Here is a 20,592-nt window from a genome sequence, read left to right as displayed (position 1 = left end):
ATGACCGCCCCTCCTTGGCAGTTTGAACACTGATAAACGCACGAGCAGTCTGCCAAGAGCGTCTCTGCTTTCATCATGAATTCTGGAAACTGGAACTTAAAACCTCCAATTTGCAAAGATGACAGAACACACTTAACAACAGAAACATATATTTTACACAGAACTGATCAGACTTCTGAAATAGGCTACCGTCTGTAAGTGAGACTTGGCCCTGAGTTCCCTGTGTTTAGTGTTCTGAGCATTAAAAAAACTGGATAATTTAAGAACTTAAGAATTTCTAGGAACAAGACAAGGTCATTAGGCCCAGCATGTCCATTCTGTTTTGTTAGATCATCCTGCCTTCTCACCGTATCCCTCTATCTGTTCTCTCCAGAAATGGCTTAGTACCCTTTCGTGGTAACTTATTCCACAAGCCTTCCTTTTTCACTCTTAACTTTTAACTTATGCCTGTCTGATATTTGAACCCTTCATCATCGTGAATAATTACCTGGATCAACTTCATCATCAATCTCCTTTCATAATCGTGTAAACTTCAACTAGTTTACAGTTAGGTCTCTTTTTGAAAAAGAGACAGCTACAAGTCTTTAGACTTTCCTCACAACTTAAATTCCCGAAATCTGGAATCTTCCTGGTTGCTTACTTCTGTACCTTCTCAAGACCCATAATACCCTTCCTGTCATTACGTGACCAGAACTGAACACAGCATCCAGATAGGCTCGACCAACACCTTATACAGCAACAGTGCAGCTGCTTTTGATCTGTAATTTGGAGATATTTTACACTTGGTTAAGAGCACTATATAATAAATTGAGTAGGATATTAGTGTCCATTGGGATGCTGCACTCCAATCTGGTTACAATCTAGATGTAGTCACTGCTTTTCCTTCACATTTTCTCTTGTTTTGGGCGAATAAACTAAAGACCTGATGAGAATCCTGCTGAACGCAGCTGTGGTCTGACTTATTGAGTAGATGTACTGGCCCAAGTGGTACAGAGCCATCGAGATCAGGAAGGCCTTAGATTCCATCCCTGGTCTGTGTTGAGTTAGCTAATCTCCGCCAAGTATCACAGGGCATGCTACAATTCACAACAACACCCTTGGACTAAGGAGGGAATAGTCTCAGCCACGGTTCAAACTCCAGAATTCTATATTGTATGGCCAGTTGGCTGAGGTACCAGAAGATTGCTAGCACGTGTGGGGCAGTACTGTAGATCGAGTTAGGCTCTGAAGAGGGGGGGGGAGAAACAATTAGTGAGGAAAGGAAAGAAAGTCTGCCAAGTAATGGATGTAGAACAGCTACAGAATGATTTACTTTAGGTTCTAAACCATAAGGTATATTCAGGGGGCTGTATGGTTGGGGCACTGCCATATCTAGCAGTCTGAAACTTGGGAGCTGATTCATACTCCCTTGTCCATTTTTCAGAAGTCCTTAATGTGGTTTCTGTGAATCCAAGTGGAGAAGATGCTGATACAGTCACGGTAACAGTGGCTTGCCCCAGGGACTTCTTCAGAAAGCACATCTGATCTGGTATAACAATTCCCTAATAGGGCAGAACACACGTGCCAACACTGAGCAGGCTGGCAATCAAGTCCCACGCTGTCAGCTGTTGTTAGTGGGACAAAACGGCACCAAACACTGAACAAAAGCTGATGGCATTTAGAGGATATACTGAAAAATACCACAGTGATGTCAAAGCAGCAATCTGATCTCAGGGTTCGGAATGTCTCTGATGTCTGCATCCCTTACTGGGGATTGTATCTGTAGTGATGCTCAGCATTTCAACATCCGCTCTAACCTTGTTTAGTATTGCTGAAATGTTTTCGATTCATACATGTATGTCTGGTAATGCCTCTACTTTAAAATTCTCATTCTTGTTTTCAAATCCTTCCTTGGCCTTGCCCCTCCCTATCTCATGCAATCTCCCACAGCTCTACAACCCGCTGAGATCTCTGCGCTCCTCCAGTTCTGGCCTCTTGCGCAGCCCCGATTTTAATTGCTCCACCAATGGCGGCCATGCCTTCAGCTGCCTAGGCCCTAACCTCTGGAATTCCCTGAATCTCTCAGCCTCTCTGCCTCTCTCTCCTCCTCCAAGATGCTCCTTAAATCCTACCTTTTTGACCAAGCTTTTTGTCATCTGTCCTAATATCTTCTTGTTGTGGCTTGATGTCAAATTTTGTTTGCTCCTGTGAAGCGCCTTGGGATGTTTTACTGTGTTAAAGGCACAAGTTGTTGTTGTTGTTGAATGCAGTATAGATACATTATATATAAACTAAATATATACGTGTATACTCCCGATTGTCTACGACAAGGTTTGGTGTGGTGTATCCTGAGACCCAAACCAGGGGCTCACTGGGTGCAAATGGATATGACTGGTTCATTCCTGAAATCATGGCCCTTCCCTACCCCTTTCTCCATGTGAAAATCTTTTTTTTTTTCTCTCTCTCACCTCAGATGTGTTGCTGAACGGTGAGACAGTGGGAAGTCTGGATGTTTCCATTGAGATGGCATGAAAGTCCAAGGGGGTGAGAGCCAGTGCCCCCCTCACACTGCACATTGGACTGGTCGGAGACTAGTGTCGTGTGCGTGTGCACATTTTTGTGTACCTTTTTGTCTGTCTTCTGTTTTCTTCCTCATTGGCTAAGTCTGTGTTTTTCTCCTATCTAATTAATGATTTTCGACTTTTGTTATTCACCAGTCACGCTACACAAAAGTTTTCTCCCCAACTTCAATATACTATCCATCTCATTGCTGCCAAATGAAAATTCTCCGACATTCAGCTCCCCATCCAGTCTTAGAGAGGAAAGCTTTACATGATAGTATTGCTTTAAATTGTATGAATTCTGAAGTTAGTTGATTATCGTCTGCTCCCAGGAATAAAATGATAGATTACCTGCAGAAACCTGCAGCTCCATTTGATGCTTGCTGATTTGGAGAAGCCTGGGTCTTCACAAGCCCTCAGACATGACATTTAATGAATCCACACCCACCTCTGCCTCTGCTTCACTCCTGGGCTGAACTTTTGATTTCATTTTCGTTCTTATGAAAGTCACCATCCCCAATACCCAGACCCACTAATCACGTACCCCTAAATAACCCCACACCCACTCTCGCCCTATACCTCAACCAGACATGCTTCCTCTACAGCCAGCCCCAGCAGACGCGCAGCCCCAGCAGAAGCACAGCCCGACCTCCTGAGCCTGCCAGCAATCGCATGGGGAGGGGAGAGAGCGCTGGCCATTGTATAATAAAATGTGTATGTGTGAGCGAGGGTAAGTCTTTGACTCGGGAGAAGAAAACCAGCAAACAGTCCCGCACAATTAAAACTGTAAACAAACCTTGCAAGGGGACAGCTCGCTTTTTGTTCAAATTGCAGATGTCTAATCCCAGCCTGTAACCTGCCAAGGAGAGAAGCCTTTCCCCTTTAAACAGAGTCCAGAGACATTTTAAAGGCCCTAAAGGTGCAGTGAAGGAGTTTCTGCAGCCTCATCAAGTCCGAACGCAGAAAGTCCTTTTGTGAGCTAAGCGAGGAAGGTACATGTTGCTAAGTGACCCTATACGTTGCTCGGCCCAGCTGACCTACAACCACTGCAGTTTCCATTTTCCCACGTGCTTTTTAACTGCAAGTTTTAAAATGTTTAAAATGCTGCTGTAATGTTTTATCATTTTAAAATGAGCAGCCTAAATCCACTTTTTTAATGCATCTCTACATCAATCTTTTACTTATCATAGCCACTAAAAACATACTTAATCAAAGGGCAGGGAAGCAATGTAGTAAAGGCAGCCAACTTTTTTTTCTCTTTATACTTGCGGCACTGAGAGCTTTACACTGAATGTTTAGGGTTGCTATATGTGGCCTTTGGGATGGTGCTGGACTCTGTTGAAAGGGATGTTGTACAAAATGTGATTTATTTTAATTTTATTTTTTTTGATGGTTTTGAAATATAGTCTAGGTAAACCAACACAGACAAGTGCTGATTCTTTGAAGTCCAAGATGGGATTACAGCTCTTTTTCCCCAAGGCAATTATCTTGTACTTGCTGTTAGAGTACGAGGAGTTCTTGTGGTTAAGTGGATCCTCCATGTGGCAACCGCTGAAGCTCCGCCCTGTCTGGACACAGGGTGCTGTCAATCATACTGCTTCTCCATTTTGTTTGGAGAGGTGAAGAGTAGGTTCTTTCTAGGAGTTTGTGTGGTCATGGCAACAGTGTCTTGCTGTTTCTTTCCATTGATAAATGTCCACCTTTTGGGCACATCATACCATGATGTCTACTAGGTGTCTGCATCTTGCACAGCACAACACACTGCCCAATGGTGCAGTTCCTAGCCTGGCTAGGGTTGCCAACCCCCCAGGATTGCTCTGGATACTCCAGGAGTTAAAGATTAATCTTCAGAACACTTTAGCAAGCAAACCCAGGAGAAAAATCATAGTGGTATTAAAAAAAAAGCGCTTTTTTTCATTTTCTTGTAACGCTTTTGTTTATTAGTAATCATAGAATGGTTACAGCACAGAAGGAGGCCATTCGGCCCGTCAAGCCCGTGCCGGCTCTCCGAGAGAGCAATCCAGCTAGTTCCACTCCCCCACCGTTTCCCCATAGCCCTGCAAATTTTTTCCCTTCACGTACTTAGCGAATTCCATTTTGAAAGCCACAATTGAATCTGCCTCCACCACTCTTTCAGGCAGTGCATTCCAGATCATAACCACTCGCTGTGTAAAAAAGTTTTTCCTCATGTCGTCATTGGCTCTTTTGCCAATCTTAAACCTGTGACCTCTGGTTCTTGACCCTTCCGCCAATGGGAACAGTTTCTCTCTATCTACTCTATCTAGACCCCTCATGATTTTAAATACCTCTATCAAATCTCCTCTCAACCTTCTCTGTTCCAAGGTGAACCAACCCCAGCTTCTCCAGTCTCTCCACATAACTGAAGTCCCTCATCCCTGGAACCATTCTAGTAAATCTTTTCTGCACCCTTTCTAAGGCCTTCACATCCTTCCTAAAGTGCGGTGCTCCAGTTGTGGCCAAACAAGTGTTTTATAAAGGTTCATCATAACTTCCTTGCTTTTATACTCTATGCCTCTATTTATAAAGCCCAGGATCCCATATCCTTTTTTAACCGCTTTCTCAACCTATCCTGCCTCCTTCAACATGAGGAAAAACTTTTTTACACAGTGAGTGGTTAGGGTCTGGAATGCACTGCCCGAGTGGGTGGTGGAGGCAGATTCAATCATGGCCTTCAAAAGGGAACTGGATAAGTACTTGAAAGGAAAAAATTTGCAGGGCTACGGGGAAAGGGTGGGGGAGTGGGACTAGCTGGATTGCTCTTGCATAGAGCCGGCGCGGACTCGATGGGCCGAATGACCTCCTTCCGTGCTGTAACCTTTCTATGAAAAACAACCGTTCTCTGTTTAACCTTCGACTCTCTTCTAATCATCATTTATATTAACTATACGTTAGAGTCAAGTACCTGTTTGGGGACACACTGAGAGGCCTATGCTTGGGTAACCTGATTCATCCTGATTCACTTACCTAAGGCGTGTGTGGGTCATCAGTTCTCAGCTGTATGACGAGGAGGGGAGGGTTGGCTGCAAGATCCGACAAGGGTTTTGTTCCCAATGAGAGGGTTTAAAACCCTCAGCTGTCCCACCCACCAGCCCGTTAGTGAGAATCATCGACAGCATTTGGGGTGAATTCTATAACTTGGACTGCCCCAGTCCACATGCTTGATGAAGAGTTGAATCTGAACCCAGAAATGCACTGCTCTGTGTAAGTGTGCTTTGATTTTGTCTAAAAGTGCAGACAGCATATGAGAGTCTTCTCCAAGCATTAACCTGACTGGTCTCTTTGTAGTAGGATTGCCAACTCTGGTTGGACATATTCCTGGAGGTTTCATCACATGACCTCAGATCGCCAACTGCCCCGTCCCCACACTCTCGCCATTGGTCACCCAACATGTCCATCCTCACGGTGCACTGCCTCCCCTCGCCAATCGAAAATTGAATAGACTCTTCATTACCCATTTGGACGATTCTTGACTGTCAGTAAAGCAACATTTTTTTCCCATGTCCAATATATTTATAACTAGTAAACAAAAGGGTTCAAAGAAAATTAAATGAACACAATTTTTTATTGCCCCTATGCTTTCTCTCCTGGGTTGTTTGCAGCACTATCCTGGAGGTTAATCTTTACTTCTTGGAGACTCCAGGGCAATCCCGGAGGGTTGGCGACACTACTTTGTAGATGCAATTGGGCCTGCAGTGGCATTTCCAACATTTTCTGTGTTTTATTTCAAATTTTCCGATTCTTTTTATTTGTGCTGGAGATTCCAGTGCTGGATTAGCCCAATCTCTACTGGAAATAGGAAATTTCAGATCCGATCTTATTATAAAGAGTGTCCCCTGATAACCTCGTGTGGGATTACAACTCTTCCACCCTCCTCCTCCAGTAAAAATATTAAATATTGACGAGGAATTTCAGTCCCTCCCATTTTTTCTGTGATTTTTTTCCCCCTTTTTTTTCCCTCCCATCCCCTCTCACACAGCTGGCCTTTGTCATTCAAGTGCTGAAAAGTGTTCACTGAGTTTTGACCACTTCAAGTTAATAGTGCACGGAGGCTTCTCAGATTCCTCATGTTTTTATTCAGAGCACCAGCAAACATCTGACCAAAAGTATTTGAAGAATCTAAAAGTTCTAAAATTAAAAGCTGAAAATGGCACCGATTGGACCCTTTTGCTCTGTGTTTATTTCCCCTTCCTATTTTGAAGGCTTCCAATCTGGTTTTAGCCACTTGTGGGTTTTTATTGGAAGCAGTCTGCCTGATTTTTGGCCGGGGTGCGTTGCTGACTACTCTCGAGCAGCACACCCCCAGTTATTGCAGCGCCCATTCCTTCTAGAGAATGGGCCGTTGAGTTTCACTCCCTGCGGTTCCTTTTCTTCTGGCAGATTCTTATTTCCGCCCAGCTGCTTTCAGTTACGTGAAGAGTATGAGCGGAAACTGATCAGTGCCATTATTTCTTCCACTTTAATGTTGTTGGCCCAGAATTTGCTGCCAAAATAATGGCAGCGAGTTTAATGGTGTTATTAATGTGTAAATCGTCCAGCAACTTGTGGTGAGGAAGAGATACCACGTGAATTGCGAATCGCCACAAATTGCTGGATGAATTGCGCCGCTCCACCATTAGCCTCGCAAACACAGCAGCTCGCCCTCAACCTCCCCAGGATTTTCATAAAGTTGCTGCATTTGCATATTAATTGCCCATTAAACTCACCATAGAAAGTTACAGCAACTACTTAACAGTGTAAGTACCTTTTTAATGAGATTTATGTACCTGTAATGCCACTCAACCTCTCCAGCCCAGAAAGGGAATAATTTAAACTGTGGAGTTTCATTCCTACATGTAGTAAATTGTTGTTAGAGATTTTAAAATTTAAATTTAGAAAAAAATTTTCTTACTTTTCCTTTCTGTCTCTTTTCTCTCTCCCTCAATCCTTTCTTTATTTCTCTTTTTGTACCTGATTTGACTTTAATTCACTCTCCTCTGTCATTCCTCTGTTTATTTCTCAATTCTTAAATCTCATTGGTTAAGGAGATAGACTGTTGGTCCCGTTGTTCACCAAGGTCCCAGAAGCCCCATTGCCCTCGCTGCCCCGTTACCAGATCGCACTTCCAGCAAGTTACAGAACAAAGATTTTTGGCTCTGAAAGGTGAGGGAAAATGCCTAACTAACGTGGTAAGATGTCCCACTCCAGCGAGATCTGGGCCTTTGAGTTTTTGTGGCCATTAAGACAAAGGGCATAGGTGCTGGGGCCTGGCACATTTTCACTTTTCGCAGAGCGCCAACTATGCCTGTGTGGGCGACCCCTGCTCTTATGGAGTGATAAATCTTTTACCGCTCCAATAACTACAGAACACAGAGTGGAATTACTTTTCCTAGTTTAGGTAGCCTTGTGCTGGAAGGATCTGGTGCCCACTGGGCTGCCCTTCAGGTCCCATTCCTCTTCTTTACCCCGACCACTGCCGTGCCTGCGTATGTGGCCACTGCCGGCATTCCACAAATAACGTTCGCTTCCTGGCGTTCGCTGGCAAGAATCGGCGTGGGATTTAAACTTCCCACACTGGCTCAGGGTCACCTCAAGGCAAAGCCTTGGACACGGCTGGCCACATGTTCAGGTGATTCCCGTTCCAGGAGCGAAAAAATAAATATCTGTGGCTCTGACTCTCGTTCTCTGTCCCGACAGCTGAGTGCCCTGGGGCAAGTGGAACTGGTGCTGGCAACTCAACACACAGATTGAACTTCTGTGGCCACACGTGGCACTAATTTATTAAGCCCAAACCAACAGTTAACTGTAATTAACACATGATGGGTAAATTTTCTCGACTGTAGTACTGCACAATTATTTATTAAGAAAGAAATTTATACTCAATAATTTACTGTATTGCCCTCCCCACCACCAACACACTGCCCTGCTACAGCAGAAGCATATGCAGGTCTATTGTATCTGCAACATAATCCAACTTTTTTAAAGCTTTTATTGGCTACCCATCCTCCAGCCACTGGAGGGTGGAAGAGGTTGGAGCTATCAACTGGCTCTCTGTGTCCCAACTTCTCACCCCTACTGACCTGCACTGACTCTCAGTTCCCCAGCTTCTCACCCCTGCTGACCTCCACTGGCTGTCTGTCCCTCAGCTTCTCACCCTTACTGACCTCCACTGGCTCTCTGTTCCCCAGCTTCTCACCCCTGCTGACCTCCACTGGCTGGCTGTCCCCCAGCTTCTCACCCCTGCTGACCTGCACTGGCTATCTGTCCTCCAGCTTCTCATCCTTACTGACCTGCACTGGCTCTCTCTCCCTCAGATTTTTAATTGTAATTCTTTTCCTTATCTTCAGACTCTCCATCTATCTCTGCAACCTCCACCACTTGCGTCCCCTCCTGCATTCCACTGAATTTAGCCTTTTCTACTTCCCCCTCCCATCGTCCCACCATTGATGGGAGAGTCTTCAGCCACCTCATCCCCACTCTCTAGGAATACCTCTCTAAACTCCTCCGCTTCGCCACTTCTCTCTCCATCTTTAAAAACCTTCTTAAAACCCACCTTATTGACCAAGCTTTCAGTAAACCCCCCCCCCCCAACTTGCCCACCATGGCTCAACATCCGCTCATTTATTCCTTTTATCTATTTTTCCGGCTCTCCGTAAAGCATCATGGGGTCTTTTCTCTGTTAATGGCACTATATGAGTACCGGTTATCAGTGTTCACACATGCCATAAGGAGGGCTGTAAGGTAAAGTGGAGCCTAGGTGCCCATCTCTGAAGTGGAAAGCTCATTTATTCATTTCAACCAACCGCATTTTATGCAGTCAGCGTTTCAAAACCACTGTCTATTTGTCCAGGTTTACAGCTAAAAATTAGCAGGGTTTAAACTTCCCGAGCTCCTTAGGAGTGATCCAATGAATCGCCTTGACTCCATTTTTCTGCGCAGGTACTTCCTCCTGAGTTCATGAACAAACTAGTTGCTAGATCATGACCAACTCTGACAGTGGAGCTTCAGCGATCACAGAGTGCAAATAAAGCACTGGGGTTCTAGGGGAACAGAATACAAAAGCAGGGAGGTAATATTAAACTTGTACAGAACTTGTTAGACGTTAGACACACTTGGAGTACTGTGTGCAGTTCTGGTATCCATACTACAAAATTAAATTGAAGCACTGGAGAAAGCGCAGAAACGATTTACAAGGATGTTAGCAGAATTGAGTGGCTGCAACTATTAGGGAAGATTGAGCAGCCTGGGGCTTTTTTCTCTGGAAAACAGACTAGGAGGAGACCTGACAGAAGTCTTTAAAATTATGAAGGGGGTTCGACAGGGTGAATGTGGAGAAACTGTTTCCGCTGGTGAGTGAGTCCAGAACAAGGGGGAGTAAATATAGGATAGTCACTAATAGATTAAATAAAGAATTTAGGAGGAATTTCTGTAGACAGAGAGTGGTGAAAATTTGGATCTCACTGCCAAATGGAGTGGTTGAAGCAGATAGCATTGACACATTTAAGAGGATGTCTGATGTGTACACAAAGGAGAATAGAGTGGATCAATTCGGTGGCAGGGTGGGAAGAGGTAGTTAGACTGGGAGGAGGGTCCGTGTCACTGGTGACGTGTGTTGTATGGGTCAGATTTCTCACCTATGGTGGCTCTGAACAGAGAACTTTTCTAAATACTCTCATTGGGCAAATCACGTTTCACATATTCTTCTCGGGCAGCAGATGGCCAGTATTGTTTTGTGGTTGCTTATCCTCTCCCAGTGACTGAGGCCCTGCTTTCTCGCATCAACTGGCGAGCCATTGTATGTTTTTTAGCAACATACTCTGACCACGTTTCTTGTCCACATTTGCAGTTAGAAATCTCTGCAAAGACTTCCTATTGCTCTCTTCACCTTTCAGTTTAATGCTGCGTCATGTTGCTCCTGTGCTTGGTGGGTGGGACAAGACTGAGGACCTGGCAGAGAGGGAAGATATAACTTTTGACTTGAAAGGCAGACTTTCAATGAACTTAAGTGCTGGAAAGTTAAATAATATCACAAACAAAATATGTTGCCCCAGACTCCTGTCCCCCTACCCGAAGAATAAATTTTGTACCTTCAGCTCCCTTCAGAAATCTCTAAATCTGTGATTTTATGTATTTTAGGGTTTATTTTCCTGCAATACAAGTAATGAAACGTCAGATATACCTGCAGCTTAAGTGACAAGTCCCTGTCCCACTGCACTTTCTGTCACTAGCTAATCACAGGGCTGTTTGAAATAAAAATAGAAAATGCTGGAAACACTCAGCCGGTCACTCAGCGTCTGTGGAGAGAGAAACAGAGTTAACGTTCCAGGTTGATTACCTTTCACCAGAACAGGAAGATGTTAGCAATGAACAGTTGTTAAGCAAGTGCAGAGCCAGGGAAAAGGTGGGGGGGGGGGGGGGTGGGGGGGCAGGAAAAGAGCAAAAGGGTGAGGTCTGTGATAGGGTGGAGGGCGGGAGTGATGAAATGACAAAAGTGATGATGGTGCCGGGCAAAGGGGGTGATAATGGGACAAGTGAAGAGATGGGTCCAGAGGAGGTGTGAATGGGGCTAATTGGTTGTCCACTTTTTTGAAACTCTTCTTGAAAGTCAGTTTTTGCTAGATTCTAAATTGGCATGTATGTGTGTAGTGCTTGCCAAGAGCACCCAGATCCAGAATATTACGGCTGATTTTACTATACAGGGTAATACCTTGAATGACATCATTAGCAAATGTCCATTGCTGAGTCAGTGCTTTGTTGCTCTAACAAACTGGGGCTTTCAGAGTCTGGGACCAGGAACCACTACATTTCCCTGGTACCGATGATTCCAGCTCACTTGGAGTGGCCTCTCAGCTAACTCAGGGACCAGCTCTGGCATCATGATGGGTGCCCTTCATGTCCACTTGCCAGCCTTCAAGTGGCTATGGAAGTGACGGGTTGAGGAAGTGGTCCCGTTGTTATAGTATCTCTCCATGCAACGTTTTAAACTAAATTTATAAACCGAGAGTAGCATGGATCCTTTCTACTCCTGTTGGCATCTGAGGCTGAACACTACAGTGCTGTCTGAAATTGATCAATGCTGGGGAAGAAAAATAAATTCACAGTTCAAAAATCTATACAAAATAGCAGGTATATTTTAGATGCTCTTTAAACTGGAAACGCTTCCCCCCACAGCTACTTTCTTTAAAAGGGAGAAGTAAGCTTTGCCTAACAGTGTAATGCTCACTAGTCCTTTCATAACCCCGCATGTACTCATTAGTTTGATGACTAAAGGCTGCCTGATACTTGTGTGTTTGAAGATCCAGTTAACTAGGAAGCGTCTCCTCTGCCCACTGTGCATGTGCACATCCTTGTGTTTTTCTTTCTTTATTCTCTCATATTCCCATCTCTCTTTCTCTCCTCCCTCCCTCCTCCTCTCCTCTCTTCCTCCTTCTCTGGTCTCCCTTTCTCTCTCCCCTGCACCCCTCTCTCTTTCCTGCTCCCTGCTCTTTTTCTCTCCCCTCCCCCTAAAAGCTGTCAGTCACAGAAAATTGGAACTCTTCACTCAGTATTCTCTATGGAGATATAAAGCAGTATGTTTGTGATGTAGTAGAATCACTGAACAGGAATTTGCGGTATTCCTTAGTAACTTTCCTGGAATGCTTTAAATGGAATGAGGGGAGTCGGTAGTGTTGTAGCCAAACTACATACACTACAGTACTGTTGGTAAACTGTGTCAGGAGCTCTACTAGATTAAAATGAGGCATGCCATATAATTTGGTCTGCAAATGTGATGAAATGCGCAATCTGAGCAAAAAAATGATTGCCATTATGGGAATTGACAGTTAGCTCATTTACACAGCAGGGAGAAGCACTGTTGGGAATAGACAAAAAAAGGATGGGTAGTCAGTTGGCATTCACTGATCTGATACTCTTAATCCATATGTCATTTATATTCTTAACTTGTGGGTCTGGAAGTAGATAGCAAATGCCCTGAGGTGAAGCTCTTATCGAGCGTATGGATTTGGATAGCAGTGTTACTGGGAAACACCCCGGATTGTTCCAGACATGGTGTACTTTGCCTGTAGCGGCACGCGTATCAATATGGCTTCTTTAAGTATTTGTTTTATATATAAAACATAAAAAACACACACAAACAAGCAAACGAAAGCCTAAGGGGCAAGTGAATAAAAATTGGAGAGCTCTGGGGGAGACTGTACTGCCAGCAGCTGAAATGATCTGTTGGGAAAATCCCTTTGATAAACATCCACGAAAAGGAAGTGATTTCAGATGCAGTTCCTGAGAATGCACACAAACTGGATACAGATGTGAGGTTGCGGAGGGGAGTTCATTAAAAGACTTCCAACTTTTCAAATGTACACATCAGATCTTATTTAAGAAAGAAGCCTTGGTCCTCGGCAATATTTTTGGCCAATTTTCATCTCTTGTTCTCTGTCCCCCACCCTATGAAGTATTTTCAAAATGCCAACGTGTGTCCTTGTGCAGTTTCTCATTTGGGAGTGTTCCTACACAGCCAGTGGTCTGGTGGCCTCTTCCCTCTTTCTTTCTGCTGCCCCCACCCCCCCCCCGCCCCTATGAAATTAATTTACTTTCTTCTCGTCTCTTATAACATGTCCAGAGTAGAGGGGCTGGGTCAGCACCCTAACCTAAAACTGGCTGGTAGGAGGCGAGCAACTCCTGGCCAACCCGCCCTTCAGATCCACCTCCCTTCCTGCCCCTTGCACAAACAAGATCTTAGAGGCTTTAATTATAAGGAGAGGTTGCATATACTTGACCTGTATTCCCTTGAGTTTACAAGATTGCGGGGTGATCTGATCGAGTTGTTATCCAAAACTCTGCTGCCCGTATCCTAACGCGTACCAAGTCCCGTTCGCCCATCACCCCTGTGCTCACTGACCTACATTGGTCCAGCAACGCCTCGATTTTAAAATTCTCGTCCTCGTTTTCAAATCCCTCCATGGCCCTACTCTATCTCTGTAACCTCCTCCAGCCCTACAACCCTCCAAGATCTCTGTGCTCCTCCAATACTGGCCTCTTGCGCGTCCCCCGATTTTAATCGCTCCACCATTGGTGGCCGTGCCTTCAGCTGCCTAGACCCTAAGCTCTGGAATTCCCTCCCTAAATCTCTCCAAACCTCTCTACCTTTCCTCCTTTAAGACACTCCTTAAAACCTACCTCATTGACCAAGCTTTTGGTCACCTGACATATCTCCTTATCTGGCACGGTGTTAAATTTTGTTTGATCGCTCCTGTGAAGTGCCTTGGGGCATTTTACTACGTTAAAGGCACTATATTTTATAGATATATTCCTTAAATTCTATAAATATATTTCTTAATGCTAAAGGGATCAAAGGATATGGGGAAAAAGCGGGAACAGGGTACTGAGTTAGACGATCAGCCATGATCACTTTGAATGGCGGAGCAGGCCTGAATGGCCGACTCTTGCTCCTATTTTCTGTGATTCTATATAAATGTAAGCCATCGGCGTTAAAATGATTTGATGTGGGAAAATAGAAAGAAGCTATTTCCTCTGGTGGGGAAATCAAGAATGAGGGGAAATTAGGAAGCACTTCCTCACACAGAGTAGTGGAAATCTGGAACTCTCTTCCCCCAAAAGGGAGGATGCTAGGGGTTAATTGGATCTTTCAGGACCGAGATCGATAGATTTTTGTTAGCTAAGGGTATCAAGGGACATGGAGCAAAGGTGGGTAAATGGAGTTGAGGTACAGATCAGCCATGATCTAATTGCTCTGTCTCATTTCGGATCACGTACAAATATTCCTGCCGCCTTTTAATTCTATCTTCTCTCCTTTTGTTTTTGCAGACTACCAGCTACGAACACAATGAAGGAAGACTGTGTCTGAAGAGTGACTGGGGGGTGGGGGGGGGGGGGGAAGAGAGATTTAATTCAGTGGATTGTGTAAAAGTGTTAGGTGTATTCATCATGTTTCAGGTCTCTGTCATAGTACCGTCTTTCATGAAGAAGATAAAACATTTCAAATGCACTCATCCACGGAGCTGAAAGGAAAACAGGCAGTGTTTGTCCCCTTCTACCCCCCCCCCCTCCCCCCCCCCCCCCCCCCCCCACCTCATCACCAAATCTTCCTCTTGCTCTTTGGTCCCTTCGGATAGTTAGACTCAGTCTCTCCGTTAACTTACACACCCCAATGCATCAGACAATGCGCCAGAACTCCGAAACTGCCAGACTGAACTTGAACTTGAAGTGCTCCTGACGGGTTCTAACTTTGTGAGTGTTGCTCAGCAGTTGAGTATGTTCTTGTGCTTTGATGTGAGTGGAATTCTTATTGGCTGACAGTTGTGCTAAACGCGATATGTGTACCGCCTGCATCGATCCCCAAGCACTGAATTAAAGTGGAACATGGGACAAACCCATTATCCAGTGGTCACACGGCACTCCAGGGAGAGTTCCCGTTCCTTCAAACCCCCATTAATTAAGGTACCCACTATGGAAAAGCACCTGCAGAAACCAGGAGGAGTACATTGCCGTCCTCACAAATATAAATATGTGTTCCAAATATTTGTTTCCTTTTTTTTTATACAAACATAACTTAATATCCAGAGTGACGTCAAGTAGCGGCTGTCCCTGTAAGAGGGTGTTTGCTCAGGTCTGGGTGGTTTAGTAGCTGTCAGCTGCATTGAGTTGGTGTTGACATCCCAGAGCTTTCCCTGGGTCAAAGGCCTTTTCAGACCGGCAAATGCAGCTTGGGTTCACTTTGAAATCTGACATCTGCTTCCTACCGTAAACTGCCCAAACTGAATTGCGCTGGCACAGATCCGACCCAGCTCTCCGTTCAGCTTCGTGCCAATTTGGACTCACTGCCAATTTGAACTGCTAGCGGGCTCATCGCTGAATCTCCACAGATGGGCCAGCACGTTCCTCCTCCCAATTGCCTCCCTCTCTTCACCCCCGCTTGGCCCCCTCCTGCACTGCCCATCAGGTCCTTCTGCCAGTATGAAATTGAAAGCCTGGTGTATGGACCTCATGTCTGATATACGTGCATGTTGATTTTATTTTTGGAGGTGGGGGAAGATACCGAGAATTTTTTTTTAAAATAAGTCGTACTGTTAAAAATACTAGAGAGAGGCTGCACAGCAGCTCCAGTAATCGGGCCTGCACAGACTCGAGCACTGAGTCTTGATTGTGGTACCGTTCTTCAGTACAAACGAGTCATAGATCTAAACCAAAGGCTGGTCTGGCCCTCAAACTGCAGGGAACGCAGGGCTGGCTCAGGTAGGAGGTCACTTCAAAGAAACCCATTCCCAACAGTTAACTCTTTTGTACGCTGCTGTTTTTTAAAATATATGTGTGTGTGTGTGTAATGCTGTACAAAATGTTTAAAGAACAGTGTTAAAATGAGTGCTGATGATCTGCAGATCTGATCTGGTTCTTGGCTGGCACAGGATTATGTATTTCTGGGCCAGACTGAGAGATCCAGTGCCACTATTACTGTGTATATGACTCTGGTGTTGGGATTTGCTACACGATGCTGTAACAGCCCTTATCGAAAGTGTTCTGAAACGGCTTGTTGGGTTAAGCCAAAAGGGGTACCGACAACCACACGAGCTGTCTGCGTGCCACAAGAAGCTGCAGCTTTTAAAGGTTTCCAGGCAGGTCCCCAAGACAGACCATAAGACCCTAGATTCGATCCTCGGTTTGTGCTGACTGAGCTGATCTCGGCTGAGACAGCAGTGGCGATGTTATAACTGGCCTCTGTCTCCAGTGAGAGAAGAAACATTGGCTTGGGCCTCCCACTCCTTCTGGCTACCCAATAACCATTGCTAGAAAGCACATGTACCTGGCCCTTCAAATGAGGACAGGGTAGGGACTTGGTGGTGGTTCCTCACGTGGTTGAATAGCCAGCCATCGCTCACTGCCTCAGGCCTCACACAAAATATGGCCACTTGGGTGAGGTACCAGGGAGCTGCCACTACTTCTTGCCGCGCAAGTCGGTGCCTTCAGCGCAGGGGAGGGACACATTGTGCCGACAGTGTAACTCTGCGAGCGTGTGGAACTGAAGGCCTTGAGATGAAGCCCCCACACTGATCAGCTATTCGCGTGCAGCGGTGGGTGCTTAGCGAAAACAAGTGAGGTGTTCCAGTCATAGCCTTGACCTGTTCTGTGGCTTAGTCCTGTTCAGACCCTGGAGCTGGTCTGTCGTGATGTCACATACACTGGCATCGATTTCCATTAGAGCGCCTGCCACATCGCCACAGTTACTGAGGACAGGACACATTCTGCACTAAGCCAGCAGCTGAAGCAGGCGGGAGCAAGCAGTATCCCATAATGCCACCTGGCTGGAGCACAGCCAGGGGTAGTGACGAAGGTGGGCCTCTATGTGTTTTACTGAAGCTGTAATCAGTTTTATCAGGCTGTGCTTCACATGGTCCCTTATTAATCACAATACCTCCATCCCTCAACAACTGAAGGTACAGACATTTGCCCGTGGATTTACCGCGGTGGGGTTCTCTGGCAGCACTCCCAGATCTGCAGCCGCAAACCGTTTTTCTGGGGGTTCCGCCAATCTCCCACTGAGGTTCCAGCAGGAGATCCCTGGGGAAATTCAGGGCCAATGTCCCTGCGCCCCTACAGACCAGCAAGATCCCAGCTTTGATCCCCTGTTGTGCTGAGTTAGCTCGTTTCAGCCAGGGCCGCAGGAGGGGCGCTACAATTGGTGACAGCGCCCCCAGGGCCGCAGGAGGGGCGTTATAATTGGTGACAGCGCCCTGAGTTAAGAAGTGGGGGGGGGGCGGGGTGTTGGGCAGGCTGCTTCCTGCTTGCTATCGAGCGGCCCCGATACATTGTTAGTACTCACTGTCGTAGCTGACACTTAAACTCTGGCCACTCATGTGATGTACTGGAAGGCTTCCTCTCCATGGAGCCTTAACCCAGTAAAGGTGTCAGTGTATTCAGGAGAGAATTGGAGGGGCGGGAGGGAAATCATGATTTTTCAAATCCCAGCAGCCCGTAGCCTTCTAACTTAGCATAGTGTAGTTGTGTAAAGTACAGTATTTAAATGTACTGGTGTGTGGAGCACCAACACGTGCACCACAGGTCTTGGTTCCACCATTGCCAAGTTACTAATCCCAGCCTCATTACTGATTACCGGACGGGCACAGCCAGTAGGATGGCATGGTTGCTGTTTTACACAACCTAGCGACCAGTTCTGGCGCATTGTCTGATGCGTTGGGTGTGTACGGCAGGGATGATGCATTGTGTAGGGTGAACCAATGAAAAGAAGAGAAGTAAGTTTAAAAGAGAGAGCGAGTAATTACCCTTTCCCAAAATCTCCTGGTGCCAATTATTCCCGCGTACAACCAAAGGAAATACATTTCTCTGGTGGTTTGAATTTGCAATTGGCAAGACACAATGGGCTTTAGTGGCATTACTGAATGAATCAAAACAGTACAGACTGTCACCAGAAAATACCAATTACTTACAAATTAAACTCTGTATTTCAGAGTCTAGAGGTAGTATACTCATGATTTCCCAATAATGTGAAGTAATAAATCTTTCCCTCTCCGGCATTAGTCTCTGGCCTCGCTTTGATCAGGAAGGCAGTCTCAGGCAGCAGGGTCTGCTTCAAAGCTGGTTTGCGTCGGGGACAGTGTGAGGGATGACTCGCTCATGGTCTGGAATGTGGGTGGGTGACTCTCACACTATTGCAAAGCCACCGGGAGGCAGAGCTGTGCTCAAGGTGTGGCTGCTCCCTACCGCCAATATACTGAACAGCAGAGGATCTTGTGCTGAAAGGGGCAGGGGATGTCTGTATGTGGCCATGTGTAGCACACTCTTATGCCAGCCTTGAAGTGAAAAGTGCTCTTTTTTAATTTCTAGGACGCAGGTATCACATAGCGGAACTGTTGGTGCCAGGCAATCTGACGCATCTGCTTTTAGCATTGGAATATTTTAAACTGGCCATTACACAATAAAAAGGAAATGTAATGAAATAAATTGAAAAAGATTCAATTGGAGTCCTGCAGTTTGAGTTTTCTAAAGCCGTTTTTCACTTCAGGCATTCTTTAGAGGGCTGTGTATCCCAAGGGTAGGTGAATCCCAAAGTGTGCTAATTTAGAGCACGCCATAGATTACTGTCGAGGGCCAACGCAGTCTGATTTCTTTTGGTCAAGTAATACTTCTCACCACAGGTTGTGGCTGGCGAGAAGATGCTTTTTGCATCCATCGATTCTTCCTTCCCTCCATTTTCTACACCCAGATTGAGCCAAAGGTTCATCCAAAGCGCTAGTAAATGGCATTGGTCGTTCCTACAAGAGTAACCACATGCCAAAAGGCACGTGAATGTATTATAGTCCCAGCAAGTAATCAGATATTTTAGAAATATGTATAAACGCACAGCCTGCTAAAGGAGAAAGCTCAGCCAGCATCGCTGCTCCTGTTCGTTCTCTCTCTCTTTCTCTGCAGAGACTCCTGGTGGAATATGCATGTGTGTTGGCATCTGTTGGGGACATGATTGAACTCCATCGTATTGGGCCTCCCTCATGGACGATTAGCCTGTCGACACCGAATGCCAAGGCTCATGCATGAATGGGAGCCTCTTGGGTGAGTGCGAGGGGGCACCCCAGCATCTGATGCCTCTTTCAGGAAAGGAGGAGATAAAAATCAGGGAGAAACCCAGCGTCACTGTCCATAGGATAATGTAGAAATCAATACCTTACTTTACATCAGCAGAATTTGGTTTCACTTAACTCAGTTTTGGGTCCTGTAGTCTCTATGATTTCCAAGAGGGGGGGGGGGGAAGAGAAGAGCAAGAGAGAGGAAGGGAGTCTTCGAGACAGTGATCTCCAAGGGTGGGAAGTTCTGTATCCTGAGATGGCTCCACCTCATTTGGCTTCTTCTATCTGAAGAGAAGCCCTGTGGTGTAGCGTTCAGTATTTTCTGAAAGAGCTGTGACGGACAGTTTAACGGTTGGAACGTAGGAATGTGAACGCTGGTCGAAGAGACCGTGTCTCGTGACAAGGTCTGGAATATTTCCAAAATGTTAACCGTGTGCACCTGTTACAAACAGCAAGACCAGAACCTGCTTGTTGGTGAGGAATGCCTGTTCTCTGGAGCAGTCTGTTTGTAGAAAGCTATTCAAGTAGTAAACTACTCATTTAATTGTACTTTTCACTCCATCCTCTTAACAAAAAAATTAACTGCAAATGGAAGTCTGCACTGGTGCAGCTGTCTCACTCCTGGAAGTCCTAAATTAGACCGTGTGCGTAAACTGAAACCCACCGGTACAGCAAAGTGACTTGGAAGATTGACTTAGCTGCGCTCTCACAGAAACACAAAGCGCATCGTACTGTGTTTAGTTTGTATGGGGGCCTGGTCTGGGAGCGCTTGCTCGTGTTACTGGGTGCCTGCGTTTCTCTGCACTCGCGCTCCTCGCACGAAGGGAAACCCATGTCAAGAAAAGATTTCTAAACGGTGATGTTGTCCTTTGTCTCCCTGCCCCAACCCCCTCCCGCTGCCCTCAACACTTGCTGAGCAGAGAGGCACCGCTGGTTAGAGAGGCTGCCCATTCAACCCGGCCATACTGTTGTCTCTCTCTCTCTCTCAAACAAGTGTCGAGGGAGGAGGACACACTGTGTGAGAAGTGCTGAACGTTAGTTGTGCGGACTTTGGGCTGGCTCCAGAGGGCTGACGGTCCTCAGCAGCGTGTTCCTATTGCTGTTCAGATGCCCGGGTAAACCGACAGATGTGGCTTGTTAGGTTCCTTAAAGCTTTTTCTTTCTCTGCCTGTTACAGATGTTGAGTTCATTTGCCTTCCTTCCATGATGTCAATTTATCATATACTTTATATCACTAATAATAAAAAGAAATCACAAAATGCCGTCTGGTGTGTGTTTTATTTTAAGTGTAGGCTAGAGGTAAGATGTAGCTACCCTGTAAGACCACCGTATGCTAATGAGTATATTGATGTGGTAACGACCAGACACACATGATATATTCATAGTAATGTGATAATGAACACAGTGTGTTAAGCGCACAAATAATATTGAAAGTGGTTGCATTCAGTCAGTAATAATATGGAGTG

The 20,592-nt window shown here is 45.6% G+C and overlaps 1 protein-coding gene across 1 annotated transcript in view; it reads left to right on the top strand.

Moving 5' to 3' along the window:
• The window catches only part of LOC137299352 (AP-1 complex subunit mu-1), a 77,351-nt gene extending 56,966 nt beyond the window's left edge, over positions 1-20,385 (top strand). The window contains exon 11 of the mRNA XM_067968040.1: positions 14,358-20,385. Within this exon, the coding sequence (XP_067824141.1) occupies positions 14,358-14,380 (23 nt within the window). The 3' untranslated portion in view covers positions 14,381-20,385. The remainder of the gene's footprint in view (positions 1-14,357) is intronic.
• The last annotated feature ends 207 nt before the right edge of the window (positions 20,386-20,592 follow it).

The sequence above is a fragment of the Heptranchias perlo genome, chromosome 29 (assembly GCF_035084215.1).
Source record: "Heptranchias perlo isolate sHepPer1 chromosome 29, sHepPer1.hap1, whole genome shotgun sequence".
NCBI classification, from domain to species: domain Eukaryota; kingdom Metazoa; phylum Chordata; class Chondrichthyes; order Hexanchiformes; family Hexanchidae; genus Heptranchias; species Heptranchias perlo.
The sequence above is the reverse complement of the archived record's forward strand: the minus strand, read 5'-3'. Positions and strand labels throughout refer to the sequence as shown.